Source organism: Camelus ferus, chromosome 6 (assembly GCF_009834535.1).
Source record: "Camelus ferus isolate YT-003-E chromosome 6, BCGSAC_Cfer_1.0, whole genome shotgun sequence".
NCBI lineage: Eukaryota > Metazoa > Chordata > Mammalia > Artiodactyla > Camelidae > Camelus > Camelus ferus.
The window spans coordinates 8,535,543-8,559,216 of record NC_045701.1 but is presented as its reverse complement, the minus strand read 5'-3'; the positions used below and the strand labels follow the sequence as shown (position 1 = coordinate 8,559,216).

The 23,674-nt window shown below is 42.6% G+C and overlaps 1 protein-coding gene across 6 annotated transcripts in view; it reads left to right on the top strand.

The window, feature by feature from the left end:
- FAM81A (family with sequence similarity 81 member A) overlaps positions 1-19,505 on the top strand; it is a 105,375-nt gene extending 85,870 nt beyond the window's left edge. For all 6 annotated transcript variants that reach the window (XM_032481070.1, XM_032481072.1, XM_032481068.1 and 3 more), the window contains 5 exons: positions 4,556-4,685; positions 6,292-6,398; positions 12,591-12,726; positions 14,247-14,442; positions 17,158-19,505. In XM_032481070.1, coding sequence (XP_032336961.1) covers positions 4,556-4,685; positions 6,292-6,398; positions 12,591-12,726; positions 14,247-14,442; positions 17,158-17,282 — 694 coding nt within the window. In that variant the 3' untranslated portion in view covers positions 17,283-19,505. The remainder of the gene's footprint in view (positions 1-4,555; positions 4,686-6,291; positions 6,399-12,590; positions 12,727-14,246; positions 14,443-17,157) is intronic.
- Positions 19,506-23,674: the final 4,169 nt, after the last annotated feature.

Below are 23,674 nucleotides of genomic sequence, written 5' to 3'. Positions count from 1 at the left end.
TCTCCACAGCCTCTCCAGCATTTGTCACAGACAGCTTCTTTTAGCTTCTTTTACCTACTCTTTTCCCCTTTGTTTATTTCACATTTTCCTGTTTCTTTGTATATCTTATAAATTTTGTTAAAAACTGGGCATTTATAGCAATCTGGGACACTGATGCCCCTGGGCATGTTTTTTTGTTTTGTTTTTTTGTTTAGTGACTTAGCTGGACTGTTTTAGCAATGTCTATTTACTTGCAATATGAAGCCTCTCATGTCAGGACTGACGTCATCCCACAGAGGCTGCACGGTCAGCCCGGGATGATAGTGGTTTTAATAAGGCTCTCTGTGACCATCTTTTCCCCTCATCTTTTATTAAGCTGCCTGCCTCTGTTGGTGTCACACCCAAATCTTAGGCTCCACTAATTGCTGGCACATTGCTGTACTGTTTTTGACAGTGCTCTGGGATGTAAATTGCTGTATAATCTGATTCAGTTGAATTATTTCCAGTTCTTAATGATGTATATGTACAATAATTATATATATAATAGTTATTATAATATGGAAGACGAGCAATTTAATATTTTAAATGTCATATGCCACCATGTCACAAGCTGTAAGAGAAGTTCTGCTTAGGCGTGTTGCCCGAGTCATGTCCTTGGGACCCTCTCCTGGACTTCTTACCACCTCTCTGCCGTTAGATTGGCCAAGCGATAGAGTCGTTCTGCCACCTGCTGGCCACACCAGGAACTGTGCCTTGGCGATAACAGCTGCCCAAAGACCTGAAAAGGGAAAATTTGGAATGAGAACATTATTGGTTCACCTATAATATAACATCAGGATGAAATAGGACAACTGGTCAGGTTCATTGCAAATTCTTGTTTAGCTAAAGCTGTTGAGTCATGCACGCAGCTGCATTCAAGCCCCGAGGTTGTCTTCTGTGAGTGTGTTTTGAAAAGACAGGAATGATGCCTTTGACTCAGTGCTGGCTGAGACAGCGATATTCCTTACCCTTTTTTTCCTTAAACGCTGGTAGTGTCACGAATATATAAAGACCCTCTACAAGTTAATAAGAACAATACAAGCGATCCAGTGTAACAGTAGGTAAGAGACACGAACCAACGGTTTACCAAGGAAGAAACACATGAGGTCAATAAACATGTGAAAAAATTCAACACTGGTTGATGTTGAAATGAAAATTTAAAAATACAGCAACATAGGTTTTTTTTTTCACCCAGCTGATTGGCATCTGAAACATCTGAAAATGCCAAGCATTGGTGTAGGTGCCTAGGATCTCTTATCCTTTGCTAAGGGGAGTATAAATTAGGGGGGTCTGATACTACCTTCCAGTGCTGAACATTCACGTACTCTGTGATCTATTCATTTCCGCCCAAGAGACATTATTGTACCTGTACCACAGGGGGGCACATTCACAGCAGCATGGGTCACAATAGCAAAATCCCGAAATAACCCAAAGTGCCCATCAGTGGGAGTATGGACAACTAAATTGTAACAAACAATAAATTGTTATTCCGTAGTTCGAATGAACAACTACAGTGATGTTTAACAATATAGATAAGTCTTAGCAATAAGTGAAAAAATTACCATCAAAATATTACCTGTGGCATAATGCCTCCTGTGAAAGTTGAATTCAACTAAAAGACACATACATATACTTTCAAGAAATAGACATTGTATATAGACATATACATGCATTTGTGTGCTGATTGTATGTGTTCAGTACAGTCTTAAAAGAAAAACAAGGGAATGATGACACAGGGTTCATGATGCTTACTTTCATTGGAGCAGTTATTAAAAAAAAATTAACTGAATTAAGTGACCCATGCAAGGACCAATGATGAGAGTGTGTCATGAAACAAGGATTAAGAGATTAATGATCATCCATTTTAATTATAAGAAGTTCAGCAAAAGAGAAACGTGGGGCATCCTAAAAGTGTCTAATTGCTGCGTCTGAACTTCCCTGGGGGCTCCAGGAGGGTGTCAGTAAGGAGCTGACTTGTGTGCTTGGCTCTGAGGGATAAATAGTCACTAACCAGGCGAAGAGATCAGGGAAGAACATTCCAGAGAGAACAACGTGAGTCGAGGCCTGGATGCGGGAGCAAGTTCAAAGCCCTGTGGCGCGATCTGCGTGGCTGAGTGCAGAGGGAGAAAGGGGCAGAATGTGGGAGGTGGTGCACGGAGGTGGTGGGTCGGGACCAGCTCTTTCTGAGCATGTTAAGGGATTTTGATTTCATCCTAAAACAGCAGGAAATTATTCAAGGGCTTTATGATTTTTTACTTGCTCACAGTTGTTCCTTTGGGGCTGATACCTAGATTGAAAGGGACATAGAAATATATTCCTGTTTCAGGATTTGGGGTGTATGCTGCCAAGATGCCCTCTAGAAAGCTTGTGAAATCCACTTTTCCACCTACAGCGTGTGATGTAGCCTGATTCCACGCACTCCAGCATTGGGTATTAGCACTGAAAAAGATTTTCAATACAGAAGGACAATGTATAATTATTGCTTTAATTTGTATCAGTTTTATGGCAAATATTAAAAGTTTAAAAAATGCATGTATGCAGTTTGTCACATTGTGTTTTTAAATATATTTTAAATATTTAAAATTTTTTCCCTATTACATTTTTTTCTGGTACTACCCGAAAGGATTATAGCATTTTAACCAAATAAGCTAAACAAGTTATTCAACTTGGAGAAAATGTGAGTCAGTACCACATGAGGACTCAAGAAGGTTGGAATAATTGAGCTGGTAGCTTACTTGCTTCAGAGTCTACAGAAAGTGAATTTTTCAAAAGATTTCTCAGTTGGCTCACCATTGTTTCTTGCATCCTACTCCTTTCTGAGGGCTTTTCTTACTAAAGTACAGTATTTAGTGACTTTCAGTACGGGTGTGTGGGTGATACGTTCCTTAATCTTTGTGTGTCTGAAACTGTCTTTATCTTTATTTTGTACTTATTCTTGGTTGATAGGTTATTTCCCCTCAATCCTGAGAAGATATTTCTCCAACATCTTCAGGTGTTTATTGTCTCCTGATACCTACTGGGTTCTGTCAATCATTGTGTTACAGTCATTGGTAGCCTACCTGTCTTTAGCCTCTGGCTGCTTTTAAGATTTTATCTTTATCATGGGTTATCTAATTTGCACCCTGCTCTATTTATTTTTACTTACTCCAGTTTGTATTCACTGAACACTTTAAAAACTCGCGTCTTTCTTTAGTCTTAGAAAATTGGCAGCACCTACACTTCAAATATTGCTTCTATACCACCCTCTCCATATTTCTTCTGGAACTCCTCGACTTCTCTTGTGTTAGCGTCTTTCTTTGTCCTCCGTCTTTCTTAACTGTCTTTTCATGTTTTGAGTCTCCATCTGTCTTTGCTGAATTCTGAGTGAGCACCTTGCTACTTGCTGTCTTCTACTCCACTGACTCTGTCTTCAGTCTTGTCCAGTCTAGAGTCTGTCAGTTCCATGAAGAAAGCTGTTTAGTTTATTTCTAGGATTTCTGATTTTTTTTCTCTTACCCACTTGTTCTTTTTTCATCTCTGCCTTTTTTTTTTTATAGTTCACAGTTTTCTTGATGGATGTTAATCTATCTTTGTTTTTTTGTTTTTTAGTTCCTTAGTTCCTTGCACATACGCATTTTACACTCATTTGACCCCAGGACATACATGTGAGTTGAAGGAAAGTAGCAAGAGTAGAGGCCATGGGAGTCTGGGCTCATGTAACTGACTCAACGCCTTTGGGACCTGTGAGGCCTGATGTCTATACATCCCTCCCCTTGAAGATGGAGTGCTGCCCGTATGCCCTCCTCTGTGGCGTGGTGGTCATGAAGGGCGGTCCAGGTGATGGGGTCACCCGGTGACCCCAGCCTAGGACACGCCACCTCTGCTGGAGCCCAGGAGCAAGTGGCAGCCACTTCTCAAACGTCGAAACAGAGCACGACTTGGCTGTAATCTCCTCGGGGGTCATTCTCTAACTCTCCTGTTAGGGTTGGACAAGAGGCTTTACCCACCTCATCTGCCACAGAGACTGTGGGGAGCCTTTGAAACCGCCCAGTTGTAAGGCCCAAGGGCAGGGCAGCGTGGACCAGCGGCAGAGCCTTCCCCTGGCCTGGACCCCACTCAAGGCAGCAGCCTCGTGGGGGTTCGGTAAAAGGCTGGGAGCAGTGCTTTCTCACGTGGGAGAAGCTGCCTCAGAACCCAAAGGGGCCCTGAACTTGAGAGGGCGGAGGTGGCACTGAAGAGAGACGGGCCACACCCAGCTCGCTCCGTAAGCTTTCTGTAACTGGGCTCTCACCGTGTGCTCAGCTTTGTACTCGTGAGCATCGTAAAGCCTTTGCTCCTCTGATGGTTACCCCTGTAGGCTGACTAAGCCGCATCCCTGTGGTTTAGCTTAAAATCCACGATGAGAGCAGCTCTCTGAATTCAGGCAAATCTCTTTGAAAAAGAGTGACTCACAGTGCGGTTTCTTTGAGCGGGGTCGTGCAGTGCATAGTTCGGGAGGAAGCCCCAGTGCGTGTTTTAAAAATCTAGTAAGAATTAGCTTTGTTGTCTGCCTGGACAGGTGTGATGCCAGCATTGCCCGGCTCTCTGCAGAGCACAAAAGCACGTGCGAGGGCCTCCAGCACTTGAACAAAGAGCAGCAAGCCGCCAAGCTTCTCCTGGAAACAAAGATCAAGGACGCAGAGGGACAGGTAGGGCCCGTTTCAGCTGGCTCTCCCAAAGGGGGTGACTTGCTCTTATCTAAGAGTAACAGGAGAAACGAGGTGGGGCACCCTGCGTAAGCATCTCTCTTCTTCATTTCTTCCTTCTGTTTCACCGGGGTGACCCTTCATACGTCTGGCGACCAAAATGCCAAGATTTTTCAGTACAATCCTAATTTTAAAGATTCTTTACCCCTCGTCCCTCAAACAATTAATGTGTCCCAGAAATTCTAAATTCTGTCTCCAGAACTACCTCCTGCACAGGTAAGGGGTCAAAGCATTGTTTCACATGCGTCTCGTACCAGTTTTGGGTTCAGGAAGTAGTTACTGTATTCATGGGACTTGGTGGGCTGCCTCAGCACACAGTTTGTATGCGGGGAAAAATTAGAACAAAGCTGTAGGGCAGGCTGGCTCATAGATTTCAGAGGCTTCCACCTTGAAATTCACAGATTAGCTTCTCAAAGCAAAACTCTTGGTTGCTTTTTGGCCACTTGGAAGTTTCCCTTTGTCACAATGTGGCCCATCTTCTAGGACTTTCCCTGCAGTGTCTGCTTGCCTCTTCATTTGAAGGGAGGCTGTTCTAGTAAAATGGGGTGTCTGGTCAGTTTGTTGGGTTAAACATGCTTGTGTCCTGACAACCTCCAACCAGAATCGAAAGCTACTCATGTAAAAAGCACAGTTATTATTGAATCATGGGGAAAAGGAGGTACAGTGACATGACAAGTCCAATAATTTTCTGTAAAGAAAAGTGAGGACAGAATTATTACATCAGAAAATAGTTGCTAAGGAAATACGAAGCTTTCTGGTAGCCAAACCAAGTAGAAAAACACATAGAAATCCATGAAAAGTGATGTGCTTTTCCTTTGCTCCAGATCTGATAAATACTTACTCCAGGAATCTTGAAGTAAGGAACACTGAGTATCAGTTCCTTTCTTCAGATGGAATTATTGCAGAAAATAAAGGCATTTCGTAGAGGACTAGTTTTGTATTAAATTTCAGTAAAAAGATGAGGGAAATGAGTAGGTAGTGGGAGAAAGGAGTAAGGGGGTTATAGTTTAAGAGTTGTATTTTCAGGAGGGAATAGCTCAGTAGTAGAGTGCGTGCTTAGCATGCATGGGGACCTGGATTCGGTCCCCGGTACCTCCATTAAACATAAATAAATAAACCCAATCACCCCCAAAGCCACCCCCACCCGCAAATTATATTTTCTGGTAACTTACTTTGATGCGGAGGTAAATCTGGAATTTTGATGGATTTTGTAAGTGATAAGAATGCCATTCTCTGTGACTAGCAGCCTCCCTAATGGTAGAAATTCCTGGTTAAAAAGGACTTACATTTTGTGCCAGCAGGTGGAAGTAGTGGTCCCTGGCAGGAGCTGGGCTTGCCCATCAGAGACCTGTAGTCGAATGCTATTGGTCTGGATTTTTTGTGGATGTGTATGAAAGAAAACTGGAGACATGAATTTATTAAAATGAATTTACTGAAATTAGATTGAATTTAATCTAATTTAAGACTAGAATACCTGCTTACTACTGTTTTCTGAAATTGCCTCTGAAAAGGTTTGCCGGGACACTGACAAGCAAAGTTTCTTTTCCAGATTTCTCAGCTTTTGAACAGAGTGGACTTGTCAATATCAGAGCAAAGCACCAAACTGAAGATGTCCCACAGAGACAGTAACCACCAGCTTCAGCTCTTGGACACTAAGTGAGTAGTCAGTTTAGAAACATCTGTTTCGGGTGAAGTTCTTTGTGAGCTTACTACAGAGTTTTTTGTTTGTTTGTTTGTTTGTTTCCTTTTGGTTTTGATTAATTGCACAAACAAAGCGAAAACCGTAATGGAAGTTCACAGGAAAAGTTTCGTTATAGGTATGTTACCACTTTACCTTCCTAATTATTCTTCTTAGTGGCTGGATAATAACCCGTCTATTCATTCAGTAAGTATTTCTTGAACCTGGCCTGGGTGCTGAGGGTCCAGTCAGGGAGGAAAACGGTCCCTGTTCTTATCCTGGTGGAGCTGATGGTCTGGGGAGTCGATGAATGTCACTCACATAATGACGTCAACGAGTGTCTGCCATATTATTACTAATGGTGCTAAGTGCTTTGAAGGAAAGGCACACAGTTGTGGGAGACAGAATAATGGTTCCCCCAAATATCACGTCCTAATCTCTGTCAATATGTTATGGAATATTGTACAGCAAAAGGGATTTTGCAAATGTGACTGAGGTAAGGGTCTTACGATGAGGAGATGATACCGTATCATCTGGGTAAACCTGCTGTCACCCTACGGCCCCTGTAAGAGAGGGGCAGGAGGGTCAGAGTCAAGAGGGACGGGCATGTGACAACGGGAGCGGAGATTGGAGTGACGTGCTCTGAAGATGGGGGTGGGGGCCACAAGCCACGGAAGACACGTGGCCTCTAGAAGCTGAGAAAGACAAGGGAACGATTCTCCCCTCAGAGCCTCCAAGAAGGGACCACGTCTGCTCACACCCCAATGTCAGCCCAGTAAAACCGATTTCAGACTTCTGGCCTTCAGAACTGACAGGGAATAAAGGTGCTGTTGTAAGCCACCAAGTGTGCGGTGATCTGTCATAGCAGCTCCGAGACACTAAAACAGCGGTGCTGTGAGAGTGAGTAACGGAGGCCTGCGGGGGGGCCTTCTTGAGGAGGCCACGTTCGGAGTGAATGGCGTTCACTGGGTGAAGAGCGAGATGAGAACACAGGAGATGGAGTAGCCTGGCGTGGGAGGAGCGTGACAGGCAGGGAACCGCAAGGTGGCCCGAGCAGAGTGTGAGGGTGGGGAGCGAGGCCGGAGTGGAGGCAGGCCGGCGTGCAGGGCCCCACGTGTGGACCACGTTCAGGACTCTGTGTCTCTTTCTTTAGAGCAGAAGCGCCATTGGAGACTGTCAGGCAGGCAGGCTGATACAGCCAGATTTATGTGTCATTTTTAAAATGGCCTTGATTGCAGCTGGGAGAGGGATCACAACGGGCTGTGGCAGGGACGGGGACATGAGCTGGGGGCCTTGTTGCAGCCGTGTCGGTGAGAGAGGTCTGCACTGCTGGGGTGCTGAGCTGTCTGGTTAGGACACTAATTAATTAACGCGTTGTCCTTTCCCTTTGTGTCACAGTGGTGTTTTAAACTGTACTTGCCCACCATGAAGCTCACCTGCTGCTCTTCTGCTCAGTCGCAAAACTATACACTTTTCCCTGTCGTGACTCTTCCTGAGCTTGGCATTTTCCTGCCAGAGCAGAGCCAAAGCGACCATATATGACTCTATATGTATATGTGTGTCTGCGTGTATTTGACTTAATATATATTTTTAAAATGTTATTTATTTGGGGGGGCAGTTAGGTTTATTTATTTATTTACTTACTTATTTATTTATTTTTAGTGGCGGTACTGGGGATTGAACCCAGGACCTCATGTTTGCTAAGCATGTGCTCTACCACTGAGCTATACCCTCCTCCATATTTTTTTTTAATTGAAATACAGTCAATTACAATGTGTCCATTTCTGGTGTACAGCACAATGTCCCAGTCACGCGTATACATCCATGTATTCGTTTTCACATTTTTTTCCGACAAAGTTTATTACAAGATATTGTACAGAGTTCCTGTGCTATACAGAAGAAACTTTTAAATTTTTATATATAGTAGCTAACATTTGTATATCTCAAACTCCTAAATGTATCCCTTCCCGCCCCTTTTCCCTCGTAACCATAATATTGTTTACTATGTCTGCGAGTCTGTTTCTGTTTTGCAGATGAGTTATGTTTTTTTAAAGATAACTTCAATATGGAACTTTGTTAGAGATTTGTGGAAATTTTAAAGTAATCATTCTCCTGGTTCTTATATCTCATTGTCTCCCTGTTTAATGCCATTTCAGGGTTTGTGGCTGATTTAAGAGGAATTCTCTTATAAAAACCATGTTCTCTTTCCTCTGATTATCTGTATTTATATCGTTATTGAGTTATGTCACCATTTCTCATAGCTCCTACAAGCTTGCCAAGTACAGAAAGTCCTCTCCTATCCCCTTCCTTTCATCACACAGGAAGAAAATCAACACCTTAGTATTTTTTTTCCTTCTGTGAATAATTTCCTTAGGAGATATTACTAGTCACCAGGCATGAACATCTTTATTTTATTTCCTACAATGTAAAACTCTAGAAGTCCAGACACAGCGGCTGTTCACAGAGGAAACGGGACCAAGCCTGGTGCCTGTGCAAAGTATAAGGACAGACTGGAGACCCAGTAGGTGAGGCCATGGTTAGATGAACTAGGAAAAAACCATTCCACAAAGAGATCATAAGGAGACTTACGTGTCTGCGTCTTGATTCTGGGTAGGGGCAAAAGATACTCTTTGAAAATTCAGGACCACAACACAACCTTTATATGGATTTAGAGTTAGAATTCACATTATTCAAGCACCTTGAAGAAAACCACAGTAGATAATTTGTCTTCAAATGATCTTGATTTGATAATGGTCTGAGATGCCTGGCAGAAGCCAATGTAAATACATAGTCTTTACATCTTCCCACAGACAGATGAGTTCTGAGGAACATGAATGTACCATCAAAAACTGCAGAACGACACAAGGAAAGACACATGAATAATAGAATGAGAAGAAGCAACAATAAACAGAATCAGACTTCTAAATACTGCATATATAGGGATTATTGGATAAAATAAGTATTCGTGTGTGTATATGTATGCATGAGTAGTCACACATACATTTTGAAATTATGACTAAGGAATAGAGCATATTAAAAATGATCTGTTGGAATTGACAAATAAACAAATAGAGCTTCTACAAAATATAATAATGTAAAATAAAAGCTGTAACCTCTTGGGGGGCCTGAACAGTGACCCCAGGCAGCCTTGGAGCCCAGCCTACGGGCCCACCTGATTGTTGAGCAGAGTCTTCCGCTTTGCCTAAGCTGGGAACCCATCTGACAACTCTTCCCAAAAGCAGAACATACCCTGCGACCTGACCTGACTAAGGAGCCCAGACAGGCACCCCACCTGACCACAGAGCACAGCCTCCAGCTCCACCCAGCTGCAGGGTACAGCTGGTGGCCCTGCCTGACTGGGGATCCTGGCCAGGTGACCTTACTCAACAGTCAAGCACAAGCAGCAGCCTGCCCAGTCATGGAGCATAGCCTGATCCCATCCTCCCCCAAATCAGAGTCCGGCCAGCAGCACCACCCTGCCAGGGAGCACAGCATCCCCACCTGGCCAGTGGTAATTACAGAGCCCAGTTAGTGGCTCCAGTTGATGCCCAGCCAGCACCCCTGCTTGAATGGGGAGCCATACGACAGAGCGTGGGCAGCAGCCCTGCCCAACTGGAGACCTAACAGACATACACAGAACACTCCACGCAACAGCAGCAGCATACACGTTCCTCTTCAGTGCGCCCAGAACGTTCTCAGGTTAGATCATATGTTAGGCCACAAAACAAGTCTTAACAAATTAAAGAGGCTGAACTCATATTAAGTACCTTTTCAAGTCAAAATGGCATAAAACTAAAAATTAACAATGGGAGTAAATTAGGAAAATTCGCAGATACATGGAAATTAAACAACACACTCCTGAACATGCAATGGGTGAGAGGAGATAAAAAGGGAAATTTTAAAAACCTTGAAACAAATGAAAATGGAAACACAACATACCAAAACTTATGGGATGCTTGCTGCAAAAGCAGTTCTATGAGGAAAGTTGACAGTGATAAACACTTATATTAAGAAAAAAGAAAGATCTGGACTAAACAACCTAACTTTGTACTCAAGAAATTAGAAAAAGAACTAAGCCCAAAAAATAGCAGGAAGAAGGAAATAATAAAGATTAGCCCAGAAATCAATTAAATAGAGAATAGAAACAATGGGGAAAAAAATCAACAGAACTATTTCATAAGTTTAAATAGACAAAACTTTAGCTACACTGACCAAGACAAAAAGAGGAGTCAAATAAATAAAATTATAAATGATTGAAGAGGTGCCCCAACTGACACCACAGGAATACAGAGGATCGTGAGAGACTACTATGAGTAATTGTATGCCAACAAATTGGATAACTTAGAAGAAATGGATAAATTCCTGGAAACAACCTGCTAAGACTGAATCATGAAGAAATAGGAAATCTGAACACACCAATAACGAGTAAGGAGATTGAATCAGTGATCAAAAACCAGGACCAAATGGCTTCACAGGTGAATTCTAACAGACATTTAAAGAAGAATTAATGCCAGTCATTCTCAAATTCTTCCAAAAAGTTGAAGGGAAAGGAACACTTCCAAACTCATTTCACAAGTGCAGCATCACCCTGATACCAAAGCCAGATACAGACACTACAAGAAAATTGCTGGCTAGTACCCTGAGAACATAGATGTAAGAGTCTCCACAGAATGCTAGCAAACCAAATTCAACAGCACATTAAAAGGGTCATACAAATCAAATGGGATTTATCCCTGGGATGCAGGCGTGGGTCAGTGGACACAAATCAATCAATGTGATGCATCACATTAACAGAATGAAGGATAAAAATCATGTGATCATCTCAGTAGATTCGGAAGAAAGCATTTAACAAAATTCAACATTATAGTAAAAGTCTTAGCAGTTTGAGTATAAAAGGGCTGTACCCCAACATAATAAAGGCCATATATGACAAGCCCATGGCTAGTATCACGCTCAGCGATGAAATTCTGAAAGCTTTTCCTCTAAGATCAGAAACAAGGCAAGGATGCCCACTCTCACCACTGCTGTTCAACATCGTGCTGGAAGTCCTAGCCAGAGCAATGAGACAAAACGAAAAAGAAATGAAAAAAAATAAAAAGTCTTCCAAATCAGAAAAAAAAGAGGTAGTTATCCCTGTTTGCAGATGGTACGCTCTTATATAGAGAAAACCCTACAGGCTCCACCAAAAATTGTTAGAATAAATGAATCCAGTAAAGCTGCTGCGCTGCGTGGTCAGTCTCCCTGGTCAGGTGGGGCTGTGGGCAGAGTTCACCAGTTGGGCGGGGCTGCTGGCTTGGCCTCCCATCCAGGTAAAGCTGAGAAGCCTTGTTTTTGACGAGCTGACCAGGAAGTTTACGTATCACTTCTCCATGTGTTCCGTTGCCCGTCTTAGTTATATGGCCACACCGAGCTGCCAGAGAGGCTGGGAAAGGTAGTCTTGGCTAGGCAGCCGTGGACCCAGTTCACATTTGAAGGTTTCTTAATAGGGAAGAAGAGGAGAGCAGATACTGCAGATAATTAGGGACAGCTACCACAGTGCGTGTTCATATTATTTTAAGCCATATATATACTTTTGTACCTTTATTATATTTCACAATAAAAATACTTTAAAAGGGCAGCAAGCGTGGGATGTTATGTTAAGGTATTTAGGAAGGGAGAGGACTATAGGAATGGAAGATTGAGTTGCGGGTTTTTTCCTCTTAATTTTCTCTTTGATTTAAATTAAGAAGTATCTGTGTGGGGCAAGAGCAGTTTGGAGAACATTAGAGAGAAAGGAAACCAGGCTCCTGTTCGGAGGAAAAGCCCAGGGCAGGAGGGGAGCCTGGAGGGGGAGTCGGGATACTGTGTCCCCTAAGCCAGCAGCACTTGGACCCTCTGAACTGCAAAGATGAGCACCTGGCCTGGCTCTGCATCACCGTGTGACACCCCAGTGCCCACACATTGCCGTCTCTGCACGGGGAGGAAGTGTGACCAGGTGCTTTTCCCTTATACTCTCCCTCCCTCTTCCCTTCCCAGGTTAGTGCTAAATGCAATTCTGAGAAATAGGTAAGCATATAATCCTGAGTGAGCTGAACTGAATGCTGACACACTTATGAGGGATTTGATAGAGACTGAAGTTATTTGATGTCGTTTTAAAATTGTTTTACCTCTAACTTGCTTTCTTCTTTTAGATTTAAAGGTACAGTTGAGGAACTCAGTAACCAGATTTTATCTGCACGGAATTGGTTGCAACAGGAACAAGAACGGATAGAAAAAGAACTTTTACAGAAAATCGATCAGCTTTCCTTGGTTGTTAAGGAAAACTGTGTAGGTATAGCAATAACAGAGTAAAGCCCTTCGGTGGGACCTGCCGTGCTGGGATACTACGTAGTAAATTACCATTCATTTATTTCACACCTATGTTAAGCTGTTCAGTTGTTTCTTGCCTTAGAATCTATCTCCATGGTTCGTGTTGATTCTTTGTGTTTGCTACATTTAGAGATGGAACACTTTGACTGGTTTTGGTTAACAAAGGCTAAGTAGACAGTGTCAATACTTTGAGCTAAGATGAGCCTAAGTCAAGACTAAAACTAACAATTAGAAACATACATCTTAGTTTGTTTTAATTTCATGATCTGGTAAAAAGTGTTGACTGGATTTCTCCCTCCAGGCCCCTCCTCATGCTATAATCCCAGTGTGAGGTGTCAGAATGTAACCTATAAACAGAATCCATCATTTTCTTCTTCATCTTTCTTGTCCTTTTACCCCACTCTCCAGCAGAACTGCTCAAACACCGTATCAAGAAAGCCTTGCATATATGCTTGAGATACAGATGTTTCTTGGTTTGGTATTCTAGCCTGACCATCGCCCTTTCCCTTCTCTTTTCTTGCACTGCTTCCTCCCCTGGGACTTTGATGGAGCATCAGTGACTGGTGCAGATTGCATCTCTGACTCTGCTCTCTCTCTCTCAGTGCCGAGCTGTTGAATTGCAGGCTCTGCACTGAACACAGCAAGAGAGTTTTGTCATGCTGTAGCCCACTTACAGCTTTGTGTTTGTAGTCCTGGCCTCTAAAGCTTGCCTAAGGCCCAAGATGCCCATAAAAACCAAGCATGGTGATGAGGAAAGGAAAGAAAATATCCTATTTCAAATATTTGTGTCCCCACATTTTTTTAATCAGATCTACTGGTTGATTTACTTGGATTCATAATAATACATTGTAGACTTCTGGATCTCTGGATCACTATTGTTTCATGTAGATGGGTTTAATAACTAACAGTGAACTCCAGAATAATGGTGGCTTTAATATGGTAGAAGCTTACTAATCTTTCACATAAAAATAGTCTGGGTGTAGGGATTGCAGGGCTGTTGTGGCAGCTTGTCAGTCCTAAGTGGCCCATGATCTTTCTGGCATAACTCTCTGCCAGTCCTACAGTGACCCCTGTGCTCATAGTTCAAGATGGCTGCTAGAGCTCCAGCCATTACATCTGAATTCCAGGAACAGAAGGAAGAAAAAAAAGGCAAGGCTATGCCTCAGCTATTTTTTTAACTTTTCTGGGAAGCTGCCGCATATGCTTGTACTTCCATCTCATTGGCCAGAACTTAATCATATGGCCACAGCCAACTCAGGAGACAATAGAAAAGGTAGTCTTTATCCTGGGTGACCTTATATCCAGCTGAACACTGGGGGTCTGTTATGGAACAAGGGGAGGCTGGATGCTGGGGTGAGCAACAAGCAACCTTTGCGATTCTGTTCCCTGCAGATTGTTGTTAAATGATACTATGACTGATGCGAATGCAATACAGACTCTTTGGAATAATCAAGTGCCTTTCTTATCATGGATCTCAGGGAGCCAGCGAAAGGGACATGGAGAAGAAGCTCAGCCAGATGTCAGCCAGACTGGACAAAATAGAAGAGAGTCAAAAGAAGAACGTGGAGGGGCAGAGGGCAAAGCAGGAAGAAGACAAGGTGCACGGGCGCATCAGCAAGCTGGAGCTACAGCTGAACGAGGACATGAAGGATTTGAAAGCGGAGGTTGACGCGGGTAGGCCAGCAAGGGCGCAGTGCTCGTGGTTCATTTCCTGTTTCATTGAATAAGCCAGTTAATTAGTATCCCCCTGCAGCTGCCTGCGAGCCTGGCTGGTGAAATGCCCTGAGGTGATTTTCTAAGTGACTGTGCTGTATTGAGCTAAAATTCTGTTTCAGGGATTAGCAGATACAGACTACTCTATACAGGCAAGGTAAACAGCAGAATCCTGCTGTGTCGCACAGAGAACTGTATTCAATAGCTTATAATAACCTATAATGAAAAACAATGTGAAAAAGAATCCGTATACGTATGTGTAACTGACTCACTATGCTGTACACCAGAGACTAACACAACATTGTAAATCAACTAAACTTTAGTAAAAAAAAAAAAAGTTTCAGCTCCAAGTACACGAAAATGGATACACCTCAAGAGACAGGCAGACTGAACTAAAGCCGCTTAGCTTTCAACTGATGTGCTTTCTCTTTAATGCTATCTGCAGAGTCCTCTGGTCCTAGCCAAGGTCAGCACATCTCAGGAATAAGCGCCTATCTTTGAGGGGCCTCTGAAGGCTCATTTTTCACTGCTGGCAGTGTCCCACCGCGGCAGTGAATGATTCTTCTCTACTCAGAAGTCCATGGGGCCCATGCATTCACACTTGTTTGAAAACATCAGAGTTGATTTCAGGTTCTGAAGTGCTGTCAGATAAAGAAGGGATTGGATTTACACTCTGAGCCCAGGAATACAGAAATGGGACCGGTAACAGGAAGTTACTTGAAGGCAGATTTTAACCCAGTATGAAGCAGAAGCATCAACAGTGAATGGTCTTAGAAAGACACTGGTGGTTTGTGAGCCCAAGAGCTCTTTTTTTTTTGCGGGGGGGGAATTAGGTTTATTTGTTTATTTATTTTTAATGGAGGTACTGTAACCCCCTCCCCCTGCCAAGCCCTTTACTGAAGTATTCAAGTGGAGGCTGGTTGATCATGATTAGGAAAGAGAAGACAGTCTGGTAGTGTGGAAAGGGGGACTAAATGATCTCCTAACCCCTTTAAATTCTGTGATTCTGTGAATTTTCTTCATGGAAATGTTATATTTTGGCCACGTGGAAACAAAAGTAGGTAGCTAGCTATCCCAAGAATGATTTTGTTGTGACCAGCAAAAACTATTTTACTTAAGGAGAAGCCTCAATTATATTTATAAGTTGGAGAACTTGTGAAGATAAAAATGAATTTTCTTTCTCGGTCTTTTGTAGTATCCAAATAGGGCATTTGAATATTTCATCGATGGTTAACTTTGCATCATTTCCTGAGTAGGTTTATTATCAGCTATACAGCTTCTTACTAAGATTGTTAATATTTAGTACCTAATAAGAAATACATATGAGCCTTTTAAAATTCAAAATATTTATAAAAATAATACACTTCTTAATGGAGAATTATAAAGCACAAAATGTTAAAAAAAAAAACCTTCTATCACCTAGACGTCATTTTTGTGTGTATCTTTCTATACATATAGGATATATATATTATATATATACACATATTATATATTATATTATATATATATATGCTTTTTCAAATGCAAGCTCGTGGAATACGTACGGATCTATAACCTACCCTTTTATTTGACAGTATGGTGTATCTTTCCATTCAGTAAGAACATTATTTTTATTTTTTAGAACATTATTTTTAATAAGTAATTTTTATACCTCTTTTTTCATGAACTGTTATATAAAGAAAATTTTCTGAGAAAATTCTAAATTTACTGATGAAGATGAGGTCTCTTTGGCATTTATTTTAAAAACCAATAGGAATATAGAAAAACATGAAGTGACCTTTTGATGGGGAATTTTTCCTATTTTTAGCTTTTTATTTTGAAATAATTTCAAATTTAGAAAAACTGTAAGTCTAGTCCAAAAACCCTACATATGTTTCACTTAGAGTCACCAATTGTTAACATTTTGGAAATCTGCTCTGTGTGTGTGTATGTGTTGTGTTGTGTATGAATATAATTTTTTTCCTGAGTCATTTGGGAGTAAGTTGCAGAAGTCAGGATGCTTTTTCCTTTTTATTATTTCAATTTATATACCCTAAGAACAAGGACATTCTCTTAAAGAACTATAGTACAAAGTAATACCGATGAAACATCTTTCAGTAATCAATTTTCAAATTTGCCCATTGTTTCCTTCCCAGCAAACCTTCCTCAGTCCAGGTTCTAATCCAGAGTCACACATCGTATTTCGTTGTCATGTTTCTTTATTTAGTCTTTTTGAATCTGAATCAGTTCTGCAGTGATGCGGACATCATTAAAGAACACGGGCCAGTATTTTGTGGGATGTCCTACAGTCTGGGTCTCTTTTTCTTCCTCTTAATTAGATTCCGGTTGTGCATTTTGGACAGATGTGCCACAGAACCAATCTGTCCTTCCCGGGGTATCTTATCAGGGGGTATATGATGCTGGTTTTTCCCACAGTTGGTGACGTTAGCTTTGATCTCTTGGTTAAAGTTGTGTCTGTCAGATTTTTCCACTGTAGTATGTCCTCTTTCCCTTTATATCTGTAGGGAGATACTATGAAACCATGTAACTCTCCTGTTTCCCATTAAACTTTTAATCCATTAGTGTTAGTGTCTATTGACAGCTTTTGCCCAAATCAACGATTACTATATGCTACGGGATTTGATACAGCATTTTTAAAAAAAAAATAACTCTTGTGAAATTTATCTCTTCTTAAAGGGTTTACAGCCATCTATGAAAGCATAGGATCCCTCAGGCAAGTTCTCGAAGCTAAGATGAAGCTGGACAAGGACCAGTTACAGAAGCAAATCCAACAGATGCAGAAGCCAGAAGCTCCCATGTGAAGGGACCTGGGACACGTACCTCAAAAGTGGTTGTGCCCGTGGGGCTGGAGCTGGATACCTCCTGTAGCCAGGCTGTCGCTGCATTCAGGATTGTTCCGTTCATGGCATGCATGTGCCAAGAAATGTGTTTTCGTGAGTCTCAATGTTTACCTTGAGTCTTGAAAACACTCTTTAAAAGTATTAAGTACAATTTTTACCACTTTATTCCACTTATCTAAATTCAATGGAACATCTTCCTTGCCCTGGGTTTTGAAAGGCTTTTATCCCCTTCATTTTATGAATGAAAAGACTTAAAACAATTTTCCTTCAGTGCTTGATGCTCTAAGACTTTACTATTTTGAAAAATGTCATGGTGATTTTTTTACATTAAGAAACTAATGAGTTGTCACAGGAGCGTGTCGCTCCTCACCCTAAATTAAGAGAATGCCCTGATAGACTAGAATTCAACCTTTGAGTTGAGTCCATAGTTGGATTTTATTATTGTTGTCTGTGCATTTCTTATATTGGTTATCTTCTTGTAAATCTGTCTTTTGTAGGGGGACGGGATTTAACATTTAGGGGGAAAAAAACCCCACCGTGTATGCAGTGAAAATAGTTTAAAAGTTGATAACTGCCATGTAGATTACAAATTAAAATGGAAACTTAATACAGTTATCTAAATCACACAAGGCACAATATCTACATCGACCACCTAGTTGTAACAGGTTTTAATATGAACAACTTTTTTCAATTATCCACAGCCTGTACAGTGACAGCCATATATTCAGTAATGGAATTGTGGTTAATAGCCTGTTTATTACACTTTCAATTCATCATAATAGGATGTGAGAATTTTTCAGGCTTTTGGAGCTCCTCTCTAAATTTTTCCAAAATTGCTACAAAGTGCTAAGATTTATATACACTTATTGTAACTGTATCCTTGTGCCTTGGTTTTACCAGTCAATGCACTGTACCCTGTAAAAGGTTTACAGACAAAATAGAAGGCATGATGACACATCAGAATTATGATGTAAAAATCGGATCCTATGTATTTTTTAAATGTTCTAAGACTTTTATCACACTTAAGGCATTAACCATTCACTATTATTAACGGAATAGAAATTCATACTTTTGTATTGTCCAGGGACTCAGACTGATAACTGCATTTATAATAACGTCAAGAAACTGTCATTTTGAGCAACTTCATAGATGATGGGTGTTTTATTTTTAATCTCCATATTTGATTAGTCATTGAAAATTGGCACCAGTGCTGAGTGTTCACCTATGTATGTAAAAGCTGACAGTGAGACACACCGTTCTAGACTGTGAGGGTGCCCAGGGAAAAAGAAAACACAAATACTTTGAAAATTTTAAAAACATTTTTTTTTGTCTGCCAAGGACTCAGGAAAATTAAGGCATTTTTTATTTCAGGATAAATCGTACATGAAATCCCTGACTGGCTGTTACTGTTTACCCATGTGAATTGTGCTGCTGAAGTACATAAGCGTTTACCCTCACTGGCTTGACAAAAAAATGTTTTTTAATTTGGACCTGAGAAGTCATATAAGGAACCCGTCACCCAACACATATTTCCTTATTTTGTCACGAGTCTTTGCATCTTTATATAGGAAGACTGTTCCCACTTAATGAAAAAACAAAGAGGTGAATGCTCCTTAGCAATCAGAAAGTGAGTTTCTTTTCGTGATAGAGGAACCGTGTTTAGCACAGTTCTCCACGTTTAAGCACAAACCACAGCTCAGAGACTCACGGCCCCTCCAGCGTCTCTCTCCTCTGGGGCCTCTGAGGAGGGAGAGTCGGCACCTGTCACACCTGGGAGGAGGACACCGGCTGGGCTCGGGTCCAGGGTGACGGGAGCGGGTCATGCTGGCTGCCTGCTGAACCGCTGAGACGCTTCCGATGCTGCCAACCCCACGTCGGAGCTCCGGCGGGTCCTCCACCCTGGCTGCAAGTTGCAATCACCCGGGAAGTGCAAAAAGCTGCCGCCGCCGCCGGGGCTACCCCCTGGTCCAGCAAAGTCAGAACCTCCAGGAGGGGACGTCTGAACCTCCAGGAGGGGACACAGGCAGCAGCATGTGTTAGAGGTGCCACCCCCGTAGGGTGACTCACGTATTGTGAGCCCCCCAGTCGACAGCGTACTCTTATCACCAAAGTTGAAATGAGAATCAGCTTCCCTGTTCTTTCCTTTACCAGAAATTTGCAATAAAAAGAATAAAACTGCCAAAACACTGTGGTAGATGATTTTTAAATTTGAGTCATTTAGTGTGAAGCGAAAATTTAATTCCTCTTACCTTTCTGTGGAAACCCTTTGGTGGTTGCACTCAAGTGCTCTGCGTCCAGGCAGACCTGCTGGCAACTGGAGAGTCACGGGGAGCTGCTCCATATGGCAGTCTCCAGGGCTATGGGCACCTTCTCGCCTCTGGAATGATGGCAGCTGGCAGACTCTAGTGTGCGCTGTGTGCCTATGCTGCTGAACTAGGTGTGTGTGAACTCCATTCATGATAACAAGGTAGGTACTATACATTTGCCCATTTTACGGATGAGAAAACTGAGACGTGTAAAGGTTAAGCAACTTGCCCCAAATCCTGCAGCTTGTAAGTGGCAGCCATGATTCAAACTGCACACCCTACTTCTGCAGTCTGGCCACCTAACCAGTACACCCTACCTCTAAAGACACATCCTTGCCTCCCACATAACTCGGGCTTCCCAGGCCACCGACTCCAGGCCCATCTCTGTATGAACCTGTGGTCTGGCCGTCTGAGTTCTTTTGCATTTTTAATGCCCTGTTTCCAAATACCTAAGAGAGGCAGTCTTACTAGCTTTGCTTGGGTCAGATGTCTTCCTCTGGTTGTATCAGCAGAGCTGGGGTCAGCTGGTGCCACAGAACTGGAAGGTGACAGGCGTTTCATCGTGTGTGCTTGGGTGTCCTAGGTAGTGGACTGTGGCTCTGTGCACTGGGAGAGGGGTTGTTTTGGGTGAGTACAAAGCAGAATAGGAAAGACACCTCCTTCTAAATTGTGGTCATCACACTGGGCTTTCAGCCTGGAAAAAAAAAAAAAAAAACCCACAAACCACTCAGGACATCCTGGAAATTCAACCAAAACTATGTAGCGTTTTTCTGTCCCTGCTCTCTTATACCTGTGTGACCTTGAGCAGCTCTCTTAACCTCTTGGAGTCTCAGTTTTCTCATCTGCAGAATGGAGATGGTAATTTAAAAGAGGGAGCTAGTTTGTCATTTTCAAAATGCTGAAGTAGTTAATGCAATATTGGGTATCGAGTGGTGAAAAGTGGGGCTTGGGACGGGAAATATTGGTGGTGAGACATAGAAAGTATACGAGGGGCCATGTTTTGGTCCGAAGGGTCCCATGTGTCTGCTGGGACTGTGTATGGGAGGTGATTAACCTCCAAAGAAAGTGATGTCCCAGCCTGAGGCAGGGAAGAGCAGTGGAGCCTGGATGAAGGAGTAAGTAGACAGGACCAGCATGGGGACAGTCCCCAGCGTGGGGAAGGACCGGGCATGCCCTCTTGCTAGTTAGTCTCATCACTGGAGCAGGTGTGGCTTCCCCTGGAGAGCAGGTCAGAGCTGGGGGAAGGATGAGCTCCACGTTAGGAGGGGGTAAAGGCTGACGTGGAGGCTGGGGGTGCAGAGCTCAGAGTTTAAGTTCGGACATGAGATCTGGAACAGGCCCCAGTGGCCGGCTGGCATTTGAGGCTTGTTTGTACAGACTGAAGAGTCAGTGAGTGGCTGGGCTGGACTGAAAGATGTGCGTTCTATGCAGGCAATCAGTTCAAATTCAGTTGCTCAGTTGCACTGGCCGTATTTCAAACATTCAATAGCGACATGTGGTTCATGGCGATAGTACTGACCTGTACTGATGTGGAACATCTCTATTGTCACAGAAAGTTCTATTGGACAGTTGTGGTGTAGAGCAGTAATTTCCTCACCTTTTCAACTGGCGGCTCTGTCCACAACTCTTTACCCTCATCTGTCAGCCTGGAATGAGCTTCAGAGCTGGGACTTCCCTCCAGCCTCATCCCTACCATGTTATGTCAATTGTCCCAAATAGAGATGGTTTTCCAGGTCCTTGTGAGGCTTTGTCTCCTCTGCCAGTTCTGATCAGCAGATATTCCTGCCTGGAGCACTGTGTTGAGAAGGGTCTGGAGGCTGATGCCAGACTCAGGGGGAAAAGCCAACGCATGTCAGCCAAGGGGCGGGGGCAGCTGCCTGTATGCTGCGACCCCTGTCAGGTTCTCACCAGGACACCCCATGTGTGGAGGATCCCCCGCAGGGGTGCGGGCCAGGGGACTCGAGTGATTCTGGTGCCCCTTAAGGAGACGGACTGGCAGGCCTGGGATGAAGAGGAGGCAAGGTGGAAAATTTAAAAGGTACACCCAAAACTCTCATTAAGATAAATAATACGTTAATGCAGTATTTTTAAAGATAAAAATTAATGCCAAAAAATGCACAATAAACAAAGTATCAAACCTTATTACAGATCCGACCATGCTGTGTGCAGCTACTTTAGAACTGAGGCAAGAAGAAAAATGTGTGCCCCATATACAAGTTTTCTGTAATTTTGTTTAAATTTTTCATGCTTCATGCATCATCAGGGTTTTGTTTTTTTTTTTAGTTAATTTGGATTTTTAGAAATATTTCATGAAAATATTTGTCTTGATGGTTGATGGTTTTGGCTGCTCTTCTCTTTATATTTGGCATTTGTAGTGAGGTCCTCACTCACCTCCCCCTAATTCTAGAAATGTCTAGAAATTTGGAGCTAAATTAAGGTCTCAGTTATTGTTTTAAGCTTATCTCAGGCGTGTCAGATCGCTTTAGGTGGTTTCTGGTCTGTTTTTATCCCTAACTGCTGTGCTTCGTTTAATTTGCAGACCTGTGACTCAGTTCTTCTTGGAACTAGGTTGGGGACACCAAGAATTCAAAGATCTGACTCCTCTCTGAGACACGGAGGAGAAGGAGTGGCAGGGGAGCAGGATGGAAGGGAGTGAAGATGTTTGCACGTTCTCATCACTTGCTGTCATCACAGGAGAGCGCCCCCGCACGACGTGGCCCGCCCTTGGAGATTCACTGTCCTTTGCTGTCCCAACATCAAGGGAATAGAAACTTAAAGGGAATCTGTTTTTTTTTTTTTAATTGAGGTATAGTTGATTTACAATAATAGATTAGTTTCAGGTATACAACATAGTGATTCATAATTTTTAAAGATTTTACTCCATTTATAGTTATTATCAAATACCGGCTAGATTTCCCCATGCTGTACACTGTATCCTTGTAGCTTATTTATTTTATACATAGGAGTTTATACCTCTTAAAGCCCCATCCCTACCTTGCCCCCCTCTTCCATCTCCCCACTGGGGTACCTACTAGTTTGTTCTCTGTATCTCTGAGTCTGTTTCTTTCTTGTTACATGCACAAGTTTGTTTCATTTTTCAGACTCCACATAGAGGGAGTATGTTCCAGCAGGCAGAACCTAGAACCGAGGAATACGCCTCTGTGGAAGACCCCTCAGAGATCTCTGAGCTCAACTTTCATTTTCTGCAACAGGAAACCGAGTACCAGACAAGTTGGAAGTGGGCTTCGCGGATGCGCCTGCCCAATAGAGTGACAGACAAGCAGTCACTATAACGGTGACTCTGCACCGGCTGGGACGTGGCAGCCAAGAAAACAGACCCAAATGTCCGCCTTCGTCAGATTTTAGGTCTAGCGTGAGGTGGGGATGGGGAGAGAAAGTCAACAGGCAAATAAATCCGCAGCCTGTCAGTTGATGGTAAGTGCTTTGGGGGAAGATAAAGCAGGTGCTGAGGGTAGGGAGTGCCAGGAAGGGAGGTGCAGTTCAGAGGATGCCCAGGGGAGACCTTGCTGAGAAGCAAAGTCTTGATGGAGATAAGGGGGGAGCTGGCATCTCTGCAGGAAGAATTTACCATCTTCTTCTTTACTTATTTTTTTGTGGGAAGAGATAATTATGTTTATTTATTTATTTTTACTTTTTTTTTGATTGGAGTGTTTTTGTTTATTTTTTCACTTTTGATTAGAGGGTTTTTTTTCCCTTTATTCAGTTTTATTAGGTCGAATTATTACAGTTCGATTTATTTTTACTTTTAAATGGAGTTACTGGGGATTGAACCCAGGACCTTGTGCATGCTAAGCATATGCTCTACCACAGAGCTATACCCACTCCCATGACATCTTATTTTTATAAAATATTGCTATTTACAATTCAGGCACCCCATGTCCTTCTAGCTGCTAATGTGTTGCCCTTCTGGCTACACAGTAGCTTTTTCCCCCTGCTTTCATGATCTCTGGATGCCTTGCTGACCCCTGCTGGCTTCTCCGTTTCCATATCCTGGATGACCAGTTCTCTCTAGTACATTCCCTGTTT